Source organism: Centropristis striata, chromosome 22 (assembly GCF_030273125.1).
Source record: "Centropristis striata isolate RG_2023a ecotype Rhode Island chromosome 22, C.striata_1.0, whole genome shotgun sequence".
Lineage (NCBI taxonomy): Eukaryota > Metazoa > Chordata > Actinopteri > Perciformes > Serranidae > Centropristis > Centropristis striata.
The window spans coordinates 17,734,219-17,754,799 of record NC_081538.1 but is presented as its reverse complement, the minus strand read 5'-3'; the positions used below and the strand labels follow the sequence as shown (position 1 = coordinate 17,754,799).

Below are 20,581 nucleotides of genomic sequence, written 5' to 3'. Positions count from 1 at the left end.
TTTGCTTCATTTTTATTTCATGTGGCTGTGGTGAGTCCTTAATTACAGTGGTAAGGCCTGTTGCATAAGAACAATCTTTGGAAAAGTAAACAGGGTTTCCTATCATTTTAAGGCTTGATTGCAACACCAAGACCATTTTGGGTATCAGAGATGGTAGATAACATGTAGGGTCATAGCAAACACATTGTAAAAGGTAAATGATCAAAGAGGAGGTGTAGAATTTGGAGGATGGAGGCAAGAGAGGAGAGTGTGGGGGGAAGTGATTAGGTTTAATTGCAGAGAAAGGACAAAATGCCAAGGTAGAGAATGATGCCTCTGAGCTAGAAAAGAATGATTAAAGGCCAAATATGAACAAGGAAAGCAAAATGCAAAACGGGAGTTTTAACTACATTACTTGTTTATTGTGATTGTTAATATTCATTGGTTTATCTATTCATTTGTGTAGTGATGGAAATAACTTATGTAGAGATCACAAACAGTGATGTACTGAGCAGTTTGCCTAAAAACAATGTGTGGCATATTTAGATCCTAGAGGTTTTTGTTTTGTCTTAGTGAGCAGTTCCACCAGTGACAATTGTTCCCCTTAAACATCGTCAGAGTATCTGAGATTTTAACTGTTTCATTCAATGAGTGACGCAGTAATATGGTGCTGCATTCAAACTTTGTAAAACATATCCTGGCACCTTTTTTTAATCTTTTTTTTCTTTTAATTTCAGATCTTTATTAACACCTAGAGAAATACAGACATTCAGGATATAAACAAGAAATACAAAGAAAAATGTCAGTTACAGTAATTGTAGGTTAATATATATATATATTTTTTTTTTTTTTTTGTGTGGAAACTTTATTAAAGCAACATGGTGCAATACAAGACAACACACCAACAAAACCATCAGGGGGGTTCAACAATATAGAGGCAAGCTTTCATACAAAAACATTGTGAAGTGTACATAAATCCAAAGTTTTTATAGCTTTCATGTTGGTAGATTTCTTAATAGACTTAATATATTGTTTGGTTTCATTTTCAAAGACAAGAAATAGAGGTTTTTGATTAACGTAACGACATTTATGGATATGCCATTTGGCTAACTGTATCATGAGATTGATGACATAGTATTGTTTTTATTTTGCAAAAGGAAAAATATCCTGGCTCCTTATAATAAAGAAAAAAAGCTGTTACCACGTGGTTATCACGTGGGATTTCTGTAAGGTTTTGAATATTAATATTCCCTCCAAGTTTCCCGCCGGACCGCTTATCTGCAGGAACTTCCTGTCCCACCCACATTCTCGTGTCGCTTCCGGGTGGCCACACAAGATCCATCCAGAGAGCCGTCGTTATCTTAACGCTGTAAACAAAAGTTACTGAACGGTTTAGCTTCCGCGACACGTTAAACGAGACATGCATATCAAAACAGGTAAGTTTGTACAACTTTCTGACACATGTGACCGAAATCCCTCACTTTCTCAGGCTATTTGTGTTGTCCTGCCGACGGTGTTAGCAGCCATGCTAGCGGTAAAGATAGCAGCCTGCTGGCCGCTTTGAATGGAGGGTTACGAAACTTTGGCTTCAGCTAACATGCTAGCTAGCGGTTAATTTGGTGATATGGTTAAAGTAAAGACATATATTGGACGACAACAGTTGTCGTTAGAGTATTGTTAAACTAAATCGACTATGCTGTGACGGCAGACGATTAAAACCGTCGAGTTTAACTCGTCGCACCATGACGCTGCTAATTAAAGTTTGCTAACACCGGCTGGTACCGGACAGACTAACGTTACAGTCACGTTAGCTAACGCTGCTTTCTCCAGATTTCTCTCTCGGTGATTGAGACGGGCCCCTGGTAACGTGGTAAAATGACTACCTCTCGTGATTATTTGAAATGTGGCGCTCTAGAGCCGGCACGCTGTTCAGGCCGGGTTTACAATATGCATATTTATTAAATCTTTGGAGTGTGGCTCCTGAATTAGTGACCCCACATGTTCTGGAACAAACAAAGCGTTTGTTGGGAGTTTCACCATAAATGACATGGGGGACTTATTTTCAGTTGAGCAGGAATGTCTGCGGCTGTCTGTCGTGTGCCATGTGAACACAAAATGGTTCATCCAGAACGGTTGAGTTTATCTTCCAAACAGTACTATACAAGTTAACGAATCATTAATTTTTAATGATGGGCCATCAGGTGTGACTGATTGACAGGTTGTTGCGTAACATCGATAGGTAAGATGTTTGGTAACAGGTATTGGAAACTGTAATCGGGGTGTTCCAGCCGTGACACATTTTATTTTTTTGAACCAAGTACTTATTATTTATTGTTCATATGTATATCTTTTAGTTTACATCAGATTTTTCTTTCTGTTACATACATACAAAAAAGCTAAACAAAGTTATTTATGAAATGTATAGACTGAACAGTTAAACAGATAACAGTTTGGCAAACAACTTTGTTTTCTGACATTCTTCTAAATCACAAATGCACTTGGACCGTTCTGCGGTAGCATAGTTTGTTTCACATAGATTTAAGTATTGGCTTACAGGGCCCGTCTTGTTGTGAAAATGTCCATCTTAAGATGAAGGTGAGCTGTTCTCCATCACGTATACCTTTTTCACTCTCTCCTGCCACTGGGATATAGTAGGAGGGAGTGGTTTTAACCACAAGACGTTTATCATCTTCCTAGTTATTAATAATAGGACATGTAATAGATACAGCTTCCTTTTTCCCATCTGCCCTTAGGTAGTGCTCTTGTGATATAAAATGGTGGGGTCAGAGGTAAATCAATGTTTAATATAGAAAATGATTCTTTCTGAATCCCTTCCCTAAATTTTCAACTTTGGACCGTGACACATTTTCTAAAAATACTCATGTAACATAGGCTTGCACCATGCTGCACAGTTAATCAATTTTCTTTCAGAAATCACAATATGGAATTGTGTAATATCCGAGTTGTAGAAAGCATAATATTTGTTAAAGGCAAAGTATGTGTCAAAATATCATTTTGAAATGAGTATAAAGATGTCCCAGACAACAGATCTCATTCTTCAGACATAAGGAAAATATTGTTTTATACACATCCCTGCAAAAAGAAAACAAGATCATTTAAATATTATTTTTGCATCATTTTAATTGATTATAATTCCCTCCAGTATCATAAATATTGTTGTAATTGCAATATTAGTCAAAATAATCAGATATTTTGTGCAAATTGTGCACCTAAGAATGTATTGATGTTTTTTTTAATATAATTTAGTATAGTGCCTGGCTAATATAGGATTTGAGGCTAGCAACAATTTTATAGGTGAAAAACTCCCCAATTACCAAATGTGGCAGTTGGGATTTTTTAGATACTCAGAAGGTCACTTGTATTAACCAAACCAATTTATGTTGAGTGATAGTCAGTTGCTGACCATTGTAATAAACAATTTAAAATCAAGCTCTTAATCACCCCAAGCATAGTTTTGCATTACAAATTGTGTAATTAAGTTTGATATCCAACAACATAATCTGATCCCACTAGACAAATAATATTCATCACAGAAAGGCCTGTCACAATTACATTTTTGTTGAACGATATATTGTCCCAGAAATAGTTGCATAGTGGTTTACACTTATAAAATGATGCCAATATCCCATAAATGCTGTTAATGGCTTAAAATATGTTTCACATCATGACCATATTAGTCAACCACTGTTGGGGAACCTGGGAACATTTTCATGTTTATACTGTTTAACCAACTCAATATTTTTCAATACACAGTAGAAAACATGGGCAAAGATGTAGATTCTCACATTTTAAATAATTTCAAAGAATATCTATTATTTAGCAAAGAAACAACTCATCAAAATTTTTAGGAGTCTGATCAACTAATAGTTTTAGCATTACAACAGTCACCGCTGTCACAGGCCGATTTTGGGTTTGTAATTTCTCAACCATCAGCCAAACACAATCACACACAACACAGATATTTACCTCCAGCCGTCCCATTCTCTTTATTCAGTTTGAGTTCATTTTGTTCTTTTCTGCTTGATGGCCATAGGGACAACTGTTGCTCTCTTTAAACTCTGGCTCAGTCGAGTCACATTGAAATGTGTCATCCACCCCGATGTTTGTTTATATCAGATATCCAAGTGCAAAGATCCTTTTTATGAACCAGATCCAAGGGAGGAATCTAGTGGTATGAAACACCCGTGTGGACACACGTCATGTGGTCGTCATCATCACTGTCTGGTACACAAGAAACACACTTGGGCTGTAGGAACAGTTGAATGTGCTTCCTTAAGGTTGATGTTTTCTAATTGTGATTGTCACTCGGTAGCCTAATCACTGGCTCTCAACCTTTTGTAGGCTAGGATCCCCCAGAATAATCAGGCTGGTGTTTGCGACCCTTAGACCAATGTAAACAGATGTTTACACTCTTCCCTCTGCTGATTTTGTGTGATTATACACTGATTTAATAAAATGTTTTGTTTGAGATGACGGCTTTATTAGTTTTAACAGTTAGCACCTGCGTTGTTCAATTTGTTACAAACACTGTTTTTTGTATTATGTGAATCTTCAAATAGAATTAAACAATCCCATCATTTGTCTCCTGGAAAGTGGGCATGACGAGGCATGTAACAGACTCTAACCCTTTATGGTTTTTGGTTTTTTTTTTTGAACAGCCAGAAATGTTCTTATCTTGTTTTCACTCTACATTCATAGCAAGATGAGCCTTCTGTTGATGGTGTTGGAAATTAGCATGTATTAAATGGTCACACCTCAAATCAAAACATGCAATGTTAACATGAACAGCGGGTAAAAAAAACAAATGGACATACAGTGTTTGCTGTGGATATAATTTAATTCTGAAAAAAAAACCCTCACAATTGCACTTATTAGGGTTCCATTTGAAGTTTGCAAAATGCTTAATTCAAACCTTAATGTTTTCAACGTACAGCTTGAATTTTAGTTTATTTTTTGAAAATTGCTTAATATTCACCACAATCTGGTGTTTCATTTAAACCACGTATCTAAACTGAAAATCAGACCCGAATCCTAAGTGAGGAAGTAGAAGAATTTGAACAGCGGGTAAAATAAGTTGTCAATATACATTGATTGCTTTGGATATTACATAATTCTGCAAACTTTCATTTTGAGGATTTGATTTTTAGTACCAATAGAGAGCAAACAAAATTACATTTTTGTAGGCCAACCTGGAAGTTAGCATTGCCATAGGGTCTATTGAGAATGATACTTTTTGGATTTATTGCAAAAAAATCAGCTCTGTGGCAAACCACATGTGTTTGATGCTTATGCATTAGTTGTTTACACCACTTTTATGATGTTGAACCGTTAATGCAGACGAAAGTAAAAAGCTAACGTCATGCTATATTGAACGTCGCTAATGTTATGCTTCAGACCAGCTGTTCCCAAACTTTTTAAGCCGCGCACCCCCTTCTATGTCCCAACAGGGTTGACGCACCCCCAATCCCCCACACCTTAAAAAAAACAAAATGCAATAAGCTTTTTTATAGCCATATTAAAGGCGGCATGTTTAATCATGCTCAAATGACCAGAACACACATTTAATTAAATAATCACCATCACAACAATGCGGTCTCACGTTTGAATTAATCTGAAACACTGAAACACAGTTTCAGTATAATGCAACAAAATTATGCACTAGCTTCCACTTTTAAGAGCAAATAGGATGATGACAGGCTCAGGATCAGAGGCAGAAAGCACATAAATTGGGAAAATGTTATAATAATTTGAGCCGCGTTTAACAAAGATTGCAGCAAGTTTAAATGAGCGTGGAGCTAAACAACCCGTCATCATAACACAGGTTGGAAAAATGGAAGAAGATAACTACTTCTACGCTTCAATTTAAGATGAAGTGCATTTTGAATAAACTGCATTTATTTATTAATTAATAATACAATAAGAAAAAAAAAAGCCTAGCAGCAGCTCGCACACCCCCATCAACCAGTCTCATTTGGCCACTTGTTAGCAACCGTCTTAAGGACATGTAAAAACCTCAAAATTCAAAGATGGCTGTAATTACTAAGGTATTTTATGTCGTACAACAAAACGCCTGTGTTAACCATAGACCTCATTTCAGGCATCTAACCAAAAACCCATTCAAAATCCTCATTGAGTTTGAGAGGATAGACCCCAGGATGCTAAAATGCTAACTTACTCGATGCTTTTAAAAAGTAATTCCTGTGGCACTCCATTAAGATTTGATGATAAAGGCTTAGTCTGAAAAGCTTTAGATTTTAATTTTTTCCTCAGCTGTATGAACCCTGTATGCAGATGTGAGTGTATTCCAACAGCAGTGTCACCGTGTGTTTCAGGTACATGGGAAGCCAGCAACACCGTGTGTGAGTCAGATACCCTGTGTGATCCAGCAGTCCTTGTTGCAGCCACCAACTCAGAGCCTCACATCCGCAACCGTCGCCTGTCTCCTGGCTCAGGAAACTGTGGAGGTGGTGGTGGCGGCGGCTTCATCTCTGGAGGCGACCAACAGCCCCGGCAGCTTTCCCCCGAAGGAGACCTGATCGGACCGGGACACACGCACACCTTCAGCTTCCGCAGGGAAAAGGAACGCAAGGGCCAGCAGCACAAAGGCCGCAGCGTCCGCAGGGAAAGTCAAAAGGGGGTCAGCCGAGTTAGCGAGCGGCCACAAAAGGTTAACCCAAAGGAGAGGTGGGTGGAGGACAGTCTGTCGCTGCTCAAGCCCCCACCTGCCTTCCCAGTGCAGGACAGCCCCGCCAAGCTGCAGCCTGCCGTCAGCTACGCCTCCAAGGTGAAGGCGGGAGCAGCAAGCGGAGGGCTGGAGGAGGACCGCCCTGCCATCGGTGTGCTGCTACAGAACCAGTGGGGTCTCAGTTTCATCAGTGAGGCGAGGCCGGCCACAGAGGGCTCCAGCCCGCACCCCGCTGCCAACGCCCTCCCCCCTCAGCCCACAGACGCTGAACAGTCAGCAGAACTACAGTTTGAGGCAGTTCTCACAGTCCAACCTCCTGAAGACACGCCTACTCCAGTCGCTACCTCCGTCACCCCCACCGCACGTCCAGAGGTGGACGAGAACAACGGGAAGCTGCTGCTTAGTTGTCGTCATCTAGTGGAGGCTTTGAACTATCACAGTAGAGGTGAGAGCCAAAGTTAGCTGTGAATCCTGCCACATTCTTTATTTTATTAGTTAAATTGTCATTTCAGTATGGTCATTTCATAATTTTAATGGTACTTCTCTTTTTGTCTCCTCAGAATGGAATGCTATCTGTAACAAACAGAAAAAAGGTACGTTGCCATCACACCACTAAAGAAAAAAAAAAACATAGAATGTGATGAAATGGTATTTGAAATGTGAAAAATTGACTTCATGGTAACTTCATTCATGTCTGATTCCCAAAAGTTGAATATATGTCAAGTGATTAGCAAATGATCACAGTTTTCTGTAGATGTTAAGATCCCAACTGAAATCTGTGCAAAAATTCATGTTAAACTGAAACTTGTAAATAAGCCATAAGCCAGCGTGTATTTATAGACTCTTCTGAGTGTATTCTGAATTTGATGCCCAAAGCTGGTTTCAAAGAAGTTGGGACAGGGCATTTTTGACAATGTGTTACGTCACCCTTTCTATCTTTAGGAACTGAGGGCACTAAAAGTTTTCAGCTGTTTATTATTAACTGCAGAGTTTTCTTCGGATTATCTGAATCTTTTAATGTGTATTGTAGATGGTGAAATCCCTAAACTTCTTGCAGTTGTGGGTTGAGAAATGTTCTTCTTTTGGATTATTTGCCCACGCAGTTTTTCACATAGTGGTGAACCTCGCCCCATATTGCTAGTGAACAGCTGAGCCTTTCTAGGATTCTGCTTTCATACCCGATCATCATACTATCGCCTGTTACCAATTTACCTTTACAATGTTCCCAACGGGGGTTTGGAACAACTTAACCTCTTTTGTTGCCCCTGTCCCAACTTTCTTTGAAATGTTTTGTTTGCATCAAATACGGAATAAGCATATATTTACTAAAATCCATCAAGTTGATAAAGTAAAATGGCAAATACTCAGTTTAATATATGCAGATGTCCATATTCTGTTGAATTAGTTTTACCCAGGATCCCAACTTTTTTATCATTGTTGTATATTGTATTGTGTGGATCTGAGGTCAGTGTCCTGACTATTGATCCAAAACTAGTTATTAAGCTATGTGACAGTAAAGTATACCTATCGGTCTATTAAAGACAAGATGTCTAGAAGCTACTCTCCATATAAAAATGTATTCAATGTTTGTCTGAGATCTGGGTGGTGAGGACTACAGTCTATGCTACATAGAGCAAGTATATCTCTTTAGTAACCAGTAAATTTTCATTTCAGAGACCTTATCAGTCATTCTTAATTGATTGTCATTAGCCCCTTTCCGACTGCGTTTGTGCAAAAGTCCTGCCATTTTGCTGTAATGAGCAGTGCTGGCTTTTTGCCCAAGGGCCATAAGCGCCATACCGATTCCACAACAGCTTAATATTGGCAGCAGTATCTGTACCAGCAGCGGAGAGTGCATTCAAAACAATAATGGTGGAAGAACTGCTCATCATGTGGTTTCTCGCTGTAGAGGTTCTAGAGACTCCAGCAATGCTGTTCTGCATTTTGAGGAACATGATTCGACTACTGACGAATCAAGTGAGGTGTTTGTTTGAGACATCACATGTTCTACGTCTTGCACCTTATTACCACCAAAGGCGTTAGAGCCGGGTTCCCTTGATAATGTATAGCCTGTATTGCAAATGTTTAAGTTTTGGGGTGGAGCTTCTCCTTTTGACAGTGTTTTGTCATTCTTCTTTGTTGCAGTTCCAAAAAAGGTGGTCTGGTACAAGGACACCAAGGAGCACCCAGCCTAGCAGTGTGAGCAACCCAAAGCATATATAAACACATGTACAACACACACCTACATGCACATGAAAACACGTAAAGATGGACAGATTTATGAGTCCCGTTCACACACACTGCACTCAGGATGATGTCTTCACGCAAAGCCACACTGAGACACTTTGGACTAACTCCTTTGAGATCTTACAGCAATGGACTTTTTTAACGCCTTACAGAAAGCCTGCCTTAATTAATCAGAGCTGTTTCATCGCCTCTCATTACCATTTTTAGCTTGTATGTGTAGAGCTGGTCTTTTTAAAAACAATCTCTGAGAAGCTGTAATTTAAGTTTTCCCCCCTTTTTTGAAAGCTGCAGTTCTGTCACCTTTTTTTGTCCTCTGTAAAGCGAGCGGTCAATCAAGCACTTTGTTAAAAATAATCTGTTGTGACCAATCCCTGTGTGCGAGAAACCCTCACCAGAGTGATCTATTTTTTCCCCCTTCTCGACTACAAAAAAAAGAATGTCTTGTACCTGCTTGAGTTTTATGGTTAATGTATGCAGAGGACTTATGTATCCGTGTCTTCAGTTTACAGAAGGGTGTAGTCAAAGGCACAGTAGAGTTCACCCTTTACCCGTCAGATCTTAATGCTGTGTCCCTTTTTTTGTTTTTATTTCTTTCCCTAATTGGGTGAATGTTACTCATGAATCCATAAGGAATCTCACCATGTTCAGTATGTTGATTTTTGAAAAGAAAATTTATTGAAAAAAAAATTTACACTGGAGAAAGAGGAGAATGTAAGTGAACAGTATTGCTTAATAAAAATGAATAAACTTGACAAGTTCCATCTAAGTCTTTTTTTATTTGACACAAATGTCTATCACAATGTTTCCTCTCAGCAGTGGTCCGAGCCAGAAAGTTGATCTCATGAGTTTGACAAACCTTACCTCTACAGACCAACAGAAATGTGTAAGCACTTTTTAACCTGTAGGGCATTAGACTCAATTATTTGTCTAGAAATTGCATCTTTAATAATTAGAAACTCTAAAAAGATACTTAGGAGTTTGTCATTCTAATGACTTACATGATCCTATTTTAATGACATTGGTAGAAAAGGGCTACCATTTAAAAAAAAAAAAAAAAAAACTGAAATTAGTCGGTAGCAAAATTCCCCTGAAGTTGTAAATGTAACGCCATCTCTCACTGCTACAGTATTTGAAGCCCCCAAAGAGTTGAGCTGTCTTTTGCAACTTTAAAGCAAGTAAACTAATGCAAGTAAAGGCAGAAAGGCATTTATCAAAACAAATTTGACAGAGTTGAAAGTGTCCCTTCAGTGGCGTACTATAGCAGCTGTCCTAACAGACCTGCAAGAAAATATGTAGCACAAAGATGTTCCTCAGTCTCGCCACGTCACCTCCACTTCATCTGTTCTGTACCTGCAACAGGAACAATGTTGATGGTTAACATAGACAGAAAAACTTAAATGGTACTACCCTGCCTTATTGCCATCTAACTTCTTTTTATACCAAGTCTTTTATGGTTAGTTTTACTTGATACACAAATCCTATTTAGCCTTGATGATTGAGTGCAGCAGTTAAATCTTTACTCCTGGGGCACCCTGAAAGCACACTGGCTCCAACTTTATGGACCAATGTGCCAGATAATTAAATTGCAAACAACCAGATTGGATTGCTAGTATTTCCAACAAGGAGACGGTTGTTTGATACACACAAATCAGCATAGTGTAAAAAAAAAAAAAACAACATGAAGTCTACCTCTGAGTAATCCATGAGTCTTCCAGCTCCGTCACCTGACCCGACCTAAACATCTCCCAGCCGGCTTGAGCAATCATAGCTCCGTTGTCTATGCAGAATCTGTGGCACAAAGTCAACACTCATCACGACTGAACGTGGAACACTATGTGCTGGCAGACTGAAATACTTATACAAAGGTTTTATAAGGTCATTTTGTATTGAAGTCTGTTAAAATTTCTTAAAAGGGCCATACCAGTGCATCCCATTATATTCACTCTGGTCAACCACATGCATTAAAGGTTTGGTTCTTTTAACATTTAATATGATAATCTTGGAAAGTAAGATGAGTAATTATTTACATGAAGAATTTGCCATAGTTGAAGTGGTAAAGCCTCAAACAGCATTTACACCATGTTGGGTGTTTCTATCCTGAGTTTGTGCCAGGACCTCCAATCTATTGTTCATATGTGTAAATCTAACTGTTGTCACTTTAATCCCAGAGACTGAAGCAGCTGCTTTACCGTTCATCTGTGGCAAACAGCTTGGCTCCTCTCTCTTTGCACATGATCCCCATCATCTCCTGCAGACGAAGGTTACCTGCAAAGTAAAGAAGTCAATCTGTAACTTTTGACTGACACCATTAAACAAAAAATATATCATACTATGCCATAAAAATGTCCTAATATGGTATGTATGTTGAATGTCATAAGTATATGCAATCAAAAAGTGTGTAGTATATCATTAAAAGATGTCATAGTATCACAACCCAGGCTCTGGAGCTGTCTGCATGTCTTTTTTGTGTTGGGTTGCAAAAGTCACTTGGTGAGGTCTGGTCATTAGTGATTTGGAATTCCTGGGCCTGATATTCCCAATATTAAAAGGGCTCGACATTATCCAGGTACAGAAAGAAGGGGAAATACCGCTCTCCTCACCTCACATTTATATTTTGTATTCCAACACTGACACATGATCACACTACTGATAAAATAAATCACAACTTAGCACAAATTTACAATTTTACTGTCGATGTTAGTAAACAATAAATTCATTATTTCTCTGTGCTGCCTCCATAAAAATGGAACAAAGTCACAGTATATTATATCAAAAAATAGTCATAGTACGCCATGAAAGTCAGTATGTATGTCATTTTTGTTAAAAAAAGGTAACATTTTAAAATTGTTAAAATGGGTCAATTATAGTCCGTTGATACATATTAGATATAATGTGGACAGAAATGACAAAAACACCATATTATGGGATGTCCAAAAATATATTTAAAAATACATTAGCATGTTGATTTTTGTCGAAAAATGGCCAAATGTTAAAATGCCTAAAAACGCTTAAAATGGGTCAATTATACTCTGTTGATACATGTAGTATTGTTTGCCCAAAAATAGCAAAAAAAAACACCATACTATGGGATGTCCAAAAATGACCCCCTCAAAAAAAGTCAAACTAAAGCATGTCGATTTTTGTCAAAATGGCCAAATTTTAAAATGCCTAAAAACGCTTAAAATGGGTCAATTATACTCTGTTGATGCATGTTGTAGCATTTTTTGCCCAAAACAGCGAAAAAACACCATATTATGGGATGTCCAAAAATGACTCCCTCAAAAAAAGTCATACTATAGCATGTATATATATATACATATACATATATATACACACGTATATATATATATACATATATATACACACATATATATATACATATATATACACATATATACGTGTATATATATATATATATATATATATATACACACATATACGCGTGTGTATATATATACATACGTGTATATGTGTATATATATATATATATATATATATATATATATATATATACACACACGTGTATATATATACGTATATATACACACATATATATATATATATATACACACATATATACGTATATATACATATATATACATATATATATATCTGTCCCCCCAGAGTCTCATGTGCTGCGCTAACGTCAAATTTTAAGCTACTGAAAGTGTTTTTACACGATTCATAATATAAAGTTATTTTGCATTGTATTGCAGTTGCTCAGCAGAGTGTCTGTCTCGAGTCAGTCAGTCAAACCCCAACCCACCTCTCCATGCTCCTCCAAGACACGCACGTGCATTCACACACTGTCTATCAGTGTCAGTCCCGCCCTCAGATGATCGCTCTGAATACGTGTGCGCCCGCCGAACTAAATACTATCAACCTGTCTGGGTCGGTCAGAGGTCCAAACACACTGCTTGCATGCTAAAAGTGATTTTTTTAAAAGCCTTTGAATAGTATTCCATCAAGACATCATACTACAGTATGCCATAAAATACAGGATAGTATGCAACAACAAAACGTCATAGTATGGTATGCAATAAAAAAACAAACAATCATACAGCATTCCAAATGACATTTACATTTCAACAGTGTCGCCTAAAATAGCTTCTTTTTAATCCACTCTTGGGATACTATGTCAAACTCTGCTTCCCTAACAACAGTCTGTCAGGTTAACAATGCAATCTGTAAAAAGCTACTGGTTTCAAGGCAACAAGTGGCAACTTACGAGTGTTGTTTGTCAATGACAATGCCGCAGTTTAATGTGGTTGCTGATTATTGATATATAATGAAATTAACATACAAATAGAGTGATATGCAAATAGGGTTTAAGGGTTTTTCTACATCCATCATGTGGATGTGCTGAAACGAGGCGTCCTGCTCCACAATGATCAAGGACAGAAGGCTGGCATGCATTTAGTTTTAGTTGTGAATCTCTACAGATATTTGGCATGGTCTGTTGACCACAGCAGCCTCAGCATGTGGGACCAGACAGCATTGATCCCTATCAACGCTTATCGCCCTCTGACACACATAAGGTTTAGATTCCTTATCCTGCAACCATTTGTTTGAACACCCAGTTATAAAGGGACTATTGCAAAACATTTCATAGCTTAGGCGAGACTTTACAGAGGCCTTAATATCACGGCTTGAAACAGCAGTATGACAAGGTCTACAGTCAAGCAGCAGTCATTGTCCTTAAATGACACAAAATGACTGTCACCTTTAAAGGTGTTACTCAAAATGCAATTATTAAAATTAATTTAAACTTTTGCATACAACCTCTTTGGACCTTAATTGTTGTTTATGCATTTTTTATTACATTTATAAATTTAAAAATAAATGTATTATTTAAAGACCCTGATAAATATCTGTTCCCCACTGAGGTTCATCCAAACTCTTGACACTGCATGGACACTGCTAGTATGACAGAAGAGACAATATTTGTGTTCTTGTGGAGAGTAACTTTTCCCATGTGGTCTTTCACAATAAGAAATAATGGATAACTTGTTCCTTTAAATGAGGCAAATGTTAGACTCACACCGATTTCAACGCATTTCACAACTGGGGAAACAGACTACAATAGTGTACACAATCTCTCTGACTTCTCTATTGTACATCAGTGCCTGTATGACTGATGGAGCTTTACCAAGGCAACCTCACTCTTTACACTTCATGCTGATACTTGAGGTTTACTGTGACATTTGAACTGTTGTATTGTAGCTACTGCAAATATCTGGGCATTGGGCCGCTGAATGATGACGAACACACCAGACAACCCAGACCCAGAAACACAAAGGATATCAGAAAGTATTTTTAACAGGGTTCAAATATTTTAGATTTTTTTTTCATGTACTTACAGCCAACACCACCAACTATGAGGACCTCTTGGGAGCCGCAGTGAGCCATGGCCCTCTCTGTGATCTCCACCAGCATGGAGAAAAGGGTCTCCTGCAGGGAGGGAGGCATTAGTGTTGTGACAATACTGACAAAATCTCAAAAGCCGTCTACAAATGGTCGCTTTTTAATTTGAACTGATCCACCAGTGCCATTTGTTGCTGTTATATAATTCTGTAGCTTTGCAGTAGTGTTCTTTATATTTACTAATCCAAGCATTTACATTTTGGTCTAAGTATGAGTGTTTCAGCATTAAAATGCTACTTTTCCAAGCCCTTTTCCCCACATATCTTAATGTAGGTTTCTGGATTAGGACTTTTCTATGGTCGACCATTAGTATGTCCCTGTTTACAGAAGCAGAGAACCAGCACAGGAGCTAAGCAATATACTACTGTGGACACCATGCTAGTTCCAATCAGAGACCAAAAGTCACACATTTACACAAACAAACTAACAGATCGAGGGCTCGGTCGACCAACAACTCACCACATTCTGCAAGGTAAAATTACTGTTTTTGTTGAAGCAATCTGGTGGCTTTAAGAGAGAACAATGTGTACTGCTGTGGAGGGGGGCTCAGCAAAATCTATTTTAACCATCTAATAAGACCACCCAAAAAAAAATAAAAAATTAATCAATATTAGTTTAAGTGTACGTTATGTTAAAAGGAACCAAAGACGTTATCTTTGCCATCTTCGAAGCCACAAGACTCCATTGACAAAAACAGCAATTTTATCTCAATGCAGAAGTGGCTGAAACTAACATTATCACCACCTCATTGGGTTATTTTTTTAAATATCATTTTGTGACTTTTGGATGCAAATTAATATGGCATCCGCCGCAGTATAGTCTGTGCAGCGGTTAGCAAATGTAGGCACAGCTAAGCTGTGCCTACGTTTGCTAACCGCTGTAAACCGCTAACCGCAGTAAACTGAGAACGCTAACACAAGCTGTGACAGCTTGTGTTAGCGTTCTCAGTTTACTGCTTTTCGTTCAGGCCAGAGAGGTTGTTCCATTTCAAAAACCCAGAAAAGAACGCAGATCATGTTGGCCTTTATAGACCAACTGATACTGATAAGTCTTAGTACCTGCAGGGAGAAACACAGGTCCTCTGCTGTACACTGACCAGAGCTCAGCATCTTATGAGCAGCTTCCTATGAAGAAAAAAAGAATACCATGAACCAAAAAAACAATGAAGTAGACATCTGTTGTCTTGAGTATCAGTATCAAGATTTGTCTAATTAACATCTGCAACGTGTCAATGATTAAATCATCATCTAGATGATATGGATATTGCCACTCACCTCAATATACGATAAAATCCCAGAAAATGAGACATCCATTCCTTTTACTGTATATGGCAACTCCACATACTGGCTTCCTCTAAAAACATGGGCAAGGAGCAAAGTTAAGTACTGGAAAAAAGCGCACAACAAATTCCAAAACAGTCAAGTGCCTGTTGCTCACTTTTTGGCCATTTGCTCAATGTTGTAGCCTGGACTGGGGTCATTGGAAATCTGAGTGGAGAAATCGTTTTATATTAAGTATTAACACACACCTGTCACATCCAATTGCTCTTTTGAAAACCAGATTGGACACACACCTTTATAACTCTAGCGAACCTGTCCAGACAGTTGCCAACTGCGATGTCAATGGTCTCCCCAAATATTCTGTACCGCCGCTCTGAGTATGCAATAACCTGCACAGGAAGAAATGACATTTATACCTCAGTGTATGTACAGCTCTGTCAACACCGTTTAATTGACAGCTGATCATCACAGGCTTTGTGCCAAAAAGAATCAAGTACAACACCTTTAAATAGGCCTACATACAATCATGTCGACGAGTAGTTTAATACACACCAGGGTTATAAAAGTTTGGGATTTTCATTTGTTTTAGTTTTAATTTCGTTGTGAATTTTTGTTTTCAAATTCAGTTTGTTTTAATTAGTTTTTAGAGTGACTTTGCTAGTTTTAGTTTAGTTTTTATTAGTTTTAGTTTTTTGTAATGGGCTATGTATTTTGCCTTTATTTCCTTTGGTTTATCCATCTTAGCCCCAATAAGGTTATTAACTCTTACAGTTCAAGGTGTTTGAATTTTGGTTTGTAGTGCAGACATCTCAGTCTCAGTAAACACACTAACCATGTGTTCCTACATGTTCACTAACCAGCAGATATTTAGTTGGAGCAAAATAAATCCTTTTCATATCAACCAAAAAGGATTATGCAGTGTTTCCCCTACAGTAATTTCACTTGCGCTTCTCCTGGAAGCCCACAAAGCAGGAATACACACACTCAGCAGCTGAGAAATAGAAACACTGTAAGAAAAAAGTTGACAAAGATGAAAACGAAGGACATTTTCACTATAATTTTAGTTCGTTTTGTAACAGCACAATACAGTTTCAGTTAGTTATCGTTTTTGTAAAAATTCTCGTTTTTATTTTCATTTCAGTTAACAAAAATGTTTTTTCAATTCTAGTTTTCGTTATTTCGTTAACTATAATAACCTTGGTACACACAGAAACCAACCTGTGTGTTCCCTCCACTGACATAAAGCACAGTAGGGTTGTTGGCTTGTGTGATGAGTCGACCCATCTCAATGTGTCCAATGCAGTGGTTGACACCGAGGAGCGGCTTCCCCCAAAGCTGTGCGACTGTACGAGCCACCAGAGCCACTGTCACCAGGGGAGCACCCATACCAGGACCTGAGAGAGAGGACGACGAAAATGAGAGAGGAAACAGAGAGGCATTGATGAAGATAAATGTTTTATGAGTAATTATATTATTACAATGCTGCACTAGCATCAATTTATCTTCCACCTTCTTTTCATACACCAGGGGTCGGCAACCTTTACTAACAGAAGAGCCACAAACCTTATTTTGCGCCTTGCAATGAAGATGAAACAGCCTACGAAGTCTAAATAAGCCTACCAACATCACTAATAGGTCATAATGAGCAATTATTAATGAGTTTTTGTCAGAATGTAGCGAAGACACAAGTGTAAATGTACAATCGAAAGCTATCTAGTTAAGCTAGCTTGTCATGGAAAACTCAAAACTAGACTTGAAGATGGAAAAATATAGAAGTTAATGTGCTGTGCCATAGACTTTCTTCACCTATAATGCATATTCTAGTTGACCAAATGTAAAGAAATTGTCACAGCCACAGGGAGCCACTGCAGATGACCTGAAGAGCCACATGTGGTTCCAGAGCCGCGGGTTGCCTACCCCTGTCCTATACCAAACACATAGTGAGCAGAGCTATTTGGTTAATGGCATTCATCCATCCATCCATGCATCCACACACTTTTAACAAACTATGGAGTAAATTTAGAGATACCGTCATGGAAAAAATTATTAGACCACTGTTTTTCTTCAACAACAAAAATAGCTCATGAGAGTTTAATTTAAGAGCTGATATAATAACCAAAATCATTATCAAGAAAACCATGGAAAATGTCTACATATCACCTCTTAAATTACACTCTTCTGAGCTATTTTTTGTTGTTATCATTATATTTGTCCAAACAAATGCCCCTTTAGTTGTACCAGGCATTAAAATGAACAAGATATTGAAGAAAACAAGGGGGTCTAATCATTTTTTCCATGACTGTAGTTATCACTCAATTTGCATCTTCAGCTAAATATTTGGTTATCTTTGTTCTGACAAACATCTGACAAGATCAAATCTTCCACAAGGTGAATCCCCATGAAGTTACTTTACCTTTTGTATATGCCACACAGTCGATGTCTGCAGGCTTCAGCTCCGCCTGCTCCAGTGCCTCCTTCAGGACAGTCAGTATGACAGCACGGTGGTGCCTGGCCGTATCACTGGGCAAGAATCCTGATGAGAAAAATCATTTGTTGTGAACTTCACATACAAGATTATTAGACGTGACACGTTTCTGCTGAGGGTGACATAATGGGACTTGCCTTGACCAGGGGGGGTGATGTAGGTCCGCCTGGGGTTGGAAAGCACTTCACCATCCCTGATGATTCCTATGCCAATCTTATTGGCACTGCCCTCAAATCCAATAACTACAGTCATGGCAGCTACATTTTAGTAAAGAAAAAAAAAAACAAAGTGCGATGAAAACCACATTTTTTTATTTTTAAAAGGTCCAAATTATGTCCAAACTATGAGGTATTAAAAATTCAAGATGGAAAACCACTGCACCATAATATGACAAGATTAAGCCACAATGAGGAAATTCAACCTCTACATTTAACCAATTATTTTTTTATACACAACCATGCAAGGAGCTGAAGGATGTCATGTCAAAATGTTTATCTCATGATTTTCAATTTTGTAAATCAAAAGAGAACTTATTGTACCACAACTTGTAATTTTGTCAAAGTCAAAAAGTTGATTTGTAATCTCATAATTCTGCCTTTATATCTCATACTGCTAGTTTTTCTAATTTAAAAATAACTTGTAAACTCAGTTTTTTGTTTTTGCAGAAATCTTCATTAAAAAGTGTTTTTAGTTAAATTTTTAATGTCGATTATTTTTCTTACTGGGCATGTATATTTTTTTAAGGTTTTGGTGACAAGCATACCAAAATTGCTAAAGACTTGTCAATAACAAAGTATTGAAATCTATTGGTATCATCAGAAAAAATTGTGGTTTCATATCTCAGAATGCTTTAAATATATTGTATTGTAGTTTAATTAATCCATATCTCAGTTATTGTAATATTGTTTGGGCCAGCCCTTATCCTTCTAATTTACAGAAATTATTAAATCACACAAAATAAATATGTTAGATTAGCCACCTTCTCTAACTATTTGTCTCCATCTGCCAATCTGTTTAAGAAACGTAATATATTGTAAGTCTACGATATTAATATACTTCGATCATGCATATTTACTTATGAATATATTAATCTTTCCCACTTGCTGCCCAAATCTTTTCATGAATTATTTACAGTTAACTCTCAGGTCCATTCTCACAACACAAGACACACTGATAAACTTCATCTACTACACATACTCAGTTTTCTTTTGCTTACAGAGGCTCCATACAGCAGGAATTCTTACCTGTTAAATCATGACTACTAATTTCTTTTCCAGTTTAGTTGTCATTGGATCATTATCTCTTATACATGCTCATACACTCAAATACAATTATTTAGGGCTGCAACTAACGATTACTTTCATTATCGATTAATCTGGTCAATTAATAAATTAGTTGATTGGTCAATAAAATGTTGAAAAATATCAATCAGTATCTCCCAAGATGACGTACTCAGATCTCTTGTTTTGTCCACAAAGATATTCAGTTTATTGTCATAAAAAGAACAAAGAAACCAGAAATATTCACATTGAAGAAGCTGAAATCAAAGAATTATTGTCTTTTAAAAAACTGCTCAAACCAATTATTTGATTATCAAAAGGTGTTGACGAGTAATTTAATAATCAATTATTGTTCGATTAATCGATTAATTGTTGCAGCTCTACAATTATTTTACCTTTATACACACCCATGTTTTTATTTCTGACTTTTTTTGTCTGTGCTATAAAATGGCACTTGTATTGCTTTATTTTTGTTGTTAATTGTTGTTGCTTTCTCTCATTGTTGTTGTTGATTTATTTTTGAGTTTTTGTACATTTCTTGGGGAGGTGCTTCTTATAAGCCCATATAGGGTTTTCTAACCTCTCCGGCACTTACTTTTCTTGTTTCATTTCTGTTTTTGGTAATTGTCTTTTCTTATCGTGTAGATGAATAAATAAATACACATTTAAATTAATGTCACGTGTAAGGAGATACTAAGTAACCCTCCCGACACACACTGCTAAATGCCACATTATGTCACATACATGTTGTCATATTCTGCTAACGCTCAACCAAAATAAGCAGCTGTGTAGCATCTATGATAGCAATGACAGCAAACTGTTAAACTCACAAAGACTAGTAACGCTGCATTGAGGAGGAAATGTGCATACCTAGCTTTGCTTTCCTTCGGTGGCTCACATTAAAAAGTGTTGCCAGTTAAACTTGTTAAACTAATAAGTGTACTGCTTTAGCTAACTTCTGTAACTCAACGACTCCATTTGAAGCTCCAAGGTCCCAAACACTGACAGCCGCAGACACGGCCTGACCAAAACGTTTGTCCAAATTATGTTTTACTTCAGCGACATGCCAGGATAATGTTAATGCATTATAGCAGCAACAGCTGAGTTGTTTTTCCAAGTAAATAAACGAAACAGAAATGTGCATGGTTTTTTGTTATGTTTTTTCTAATCAGGCAAATGT

At 37.5% G+C, this 20,581-nt stretch overlaps 2 protein-coding genes across 2 annotated transcripts; one reads left to right on the top strand and one right to left on the bottom strand.

The window, feature by feature from the left end:
* Window positions 1–1,261: 1,261 nt before the first annotated feature.
* Window positions 1,262–9,693, top strand: si:ch211-214j24.10 (uncharacterized protein LOC558894 homolog). The gene is made up of 4 exons (XM_059325708.1): window positions 1,262–1,415; window positions 6,333–7,130; window positions 7,246–7,278; window positions 8,831–9,693. The coding sequence occupies exons 1-4, from the start codon at window positions 1,400–1,402 to the stop codon at window positions 8,878–8,880; spliced, it is 897 nt and encodes a 298-aa protein (XP_059181691.1). The 5' UTR covers window positions 1,262–1,399; the 3' UTR covers window positions 8,881–9,693.
* On the bottom strand, window positions 9,689–20,421 carry osgep (O-sialoglycoprotein endopeptidase). The gene is made up of 12 exons (XM_059325706.1): window positions 20,272–20,421; window positions 18,259–18,378; window positions 18,050–18,169; window positions 16,855–17,030; window positions 15,930–16,025; window positions 15,794–15,843; window positions 15,631–15,709; window positions 15,415–15,480; window positions 14,293–14,383; window positions 11,122–11,197; window positions 10,622–10,720; window positions 9,689–10,282 (listed from the first exon to the last, which is right to left on the bottom strand). Exons 2-12 carry the CDS (start codon window positions 18,371–18,373, stop codon window positions 10,243–10,245), a joined length of 1,008 nt encoding a protein of 335 aa, XP_059181689.1. The 5' UTR covers window positions 18,374–18,378; window positions 20,272–20,421; the 3' UTR covers window positions 9,689–10,242.
* Window positions 20,422–20,581: the final 160 nt, after the last annotated feature.

Bases quoted from the DNA above. Each gene is read 5' to 3' on its own strand.
- si:ch211-214j24.10 (XM_059325708.1), top strand. The intron at 7,131-7,245 runs GTGAGAGCCAAA...TTGTCTCCTCAG, and splicing joins TTTGAACTATCACAGTAGAG to AATGGAATGCTATCTGTAAC. The intron at 7,279-8,830 runs GTACGTTGCCAT...TCTTTGTTGCAG, and splicing joins CTGTAACAAACAGAAAAAAG to TTCCAAAAAAGGTGGTCTGG.
- osgep (XM_059325706.1), bottom strand. From the start codon at position 18,373: ATGACTGTAGTTATTGGATTTGAGGGCAGTGCCAATAAGATTGGCATA. The intron at 15,710-15,793 runs GTGAGCAACAGG...CCATGTTTTTAG, and splicing joins ATTGAGCAAATGGCCAAAAA to AGGAAGCCAGTATGTGGAGT. The intron at 10,721-11,121 runs GTAAAGCAGCTG...TTTGTGCCACAG, and splicing joins CTGTTTGCCACAGATGAACG to ATTCTGCATAGACAACGGAG.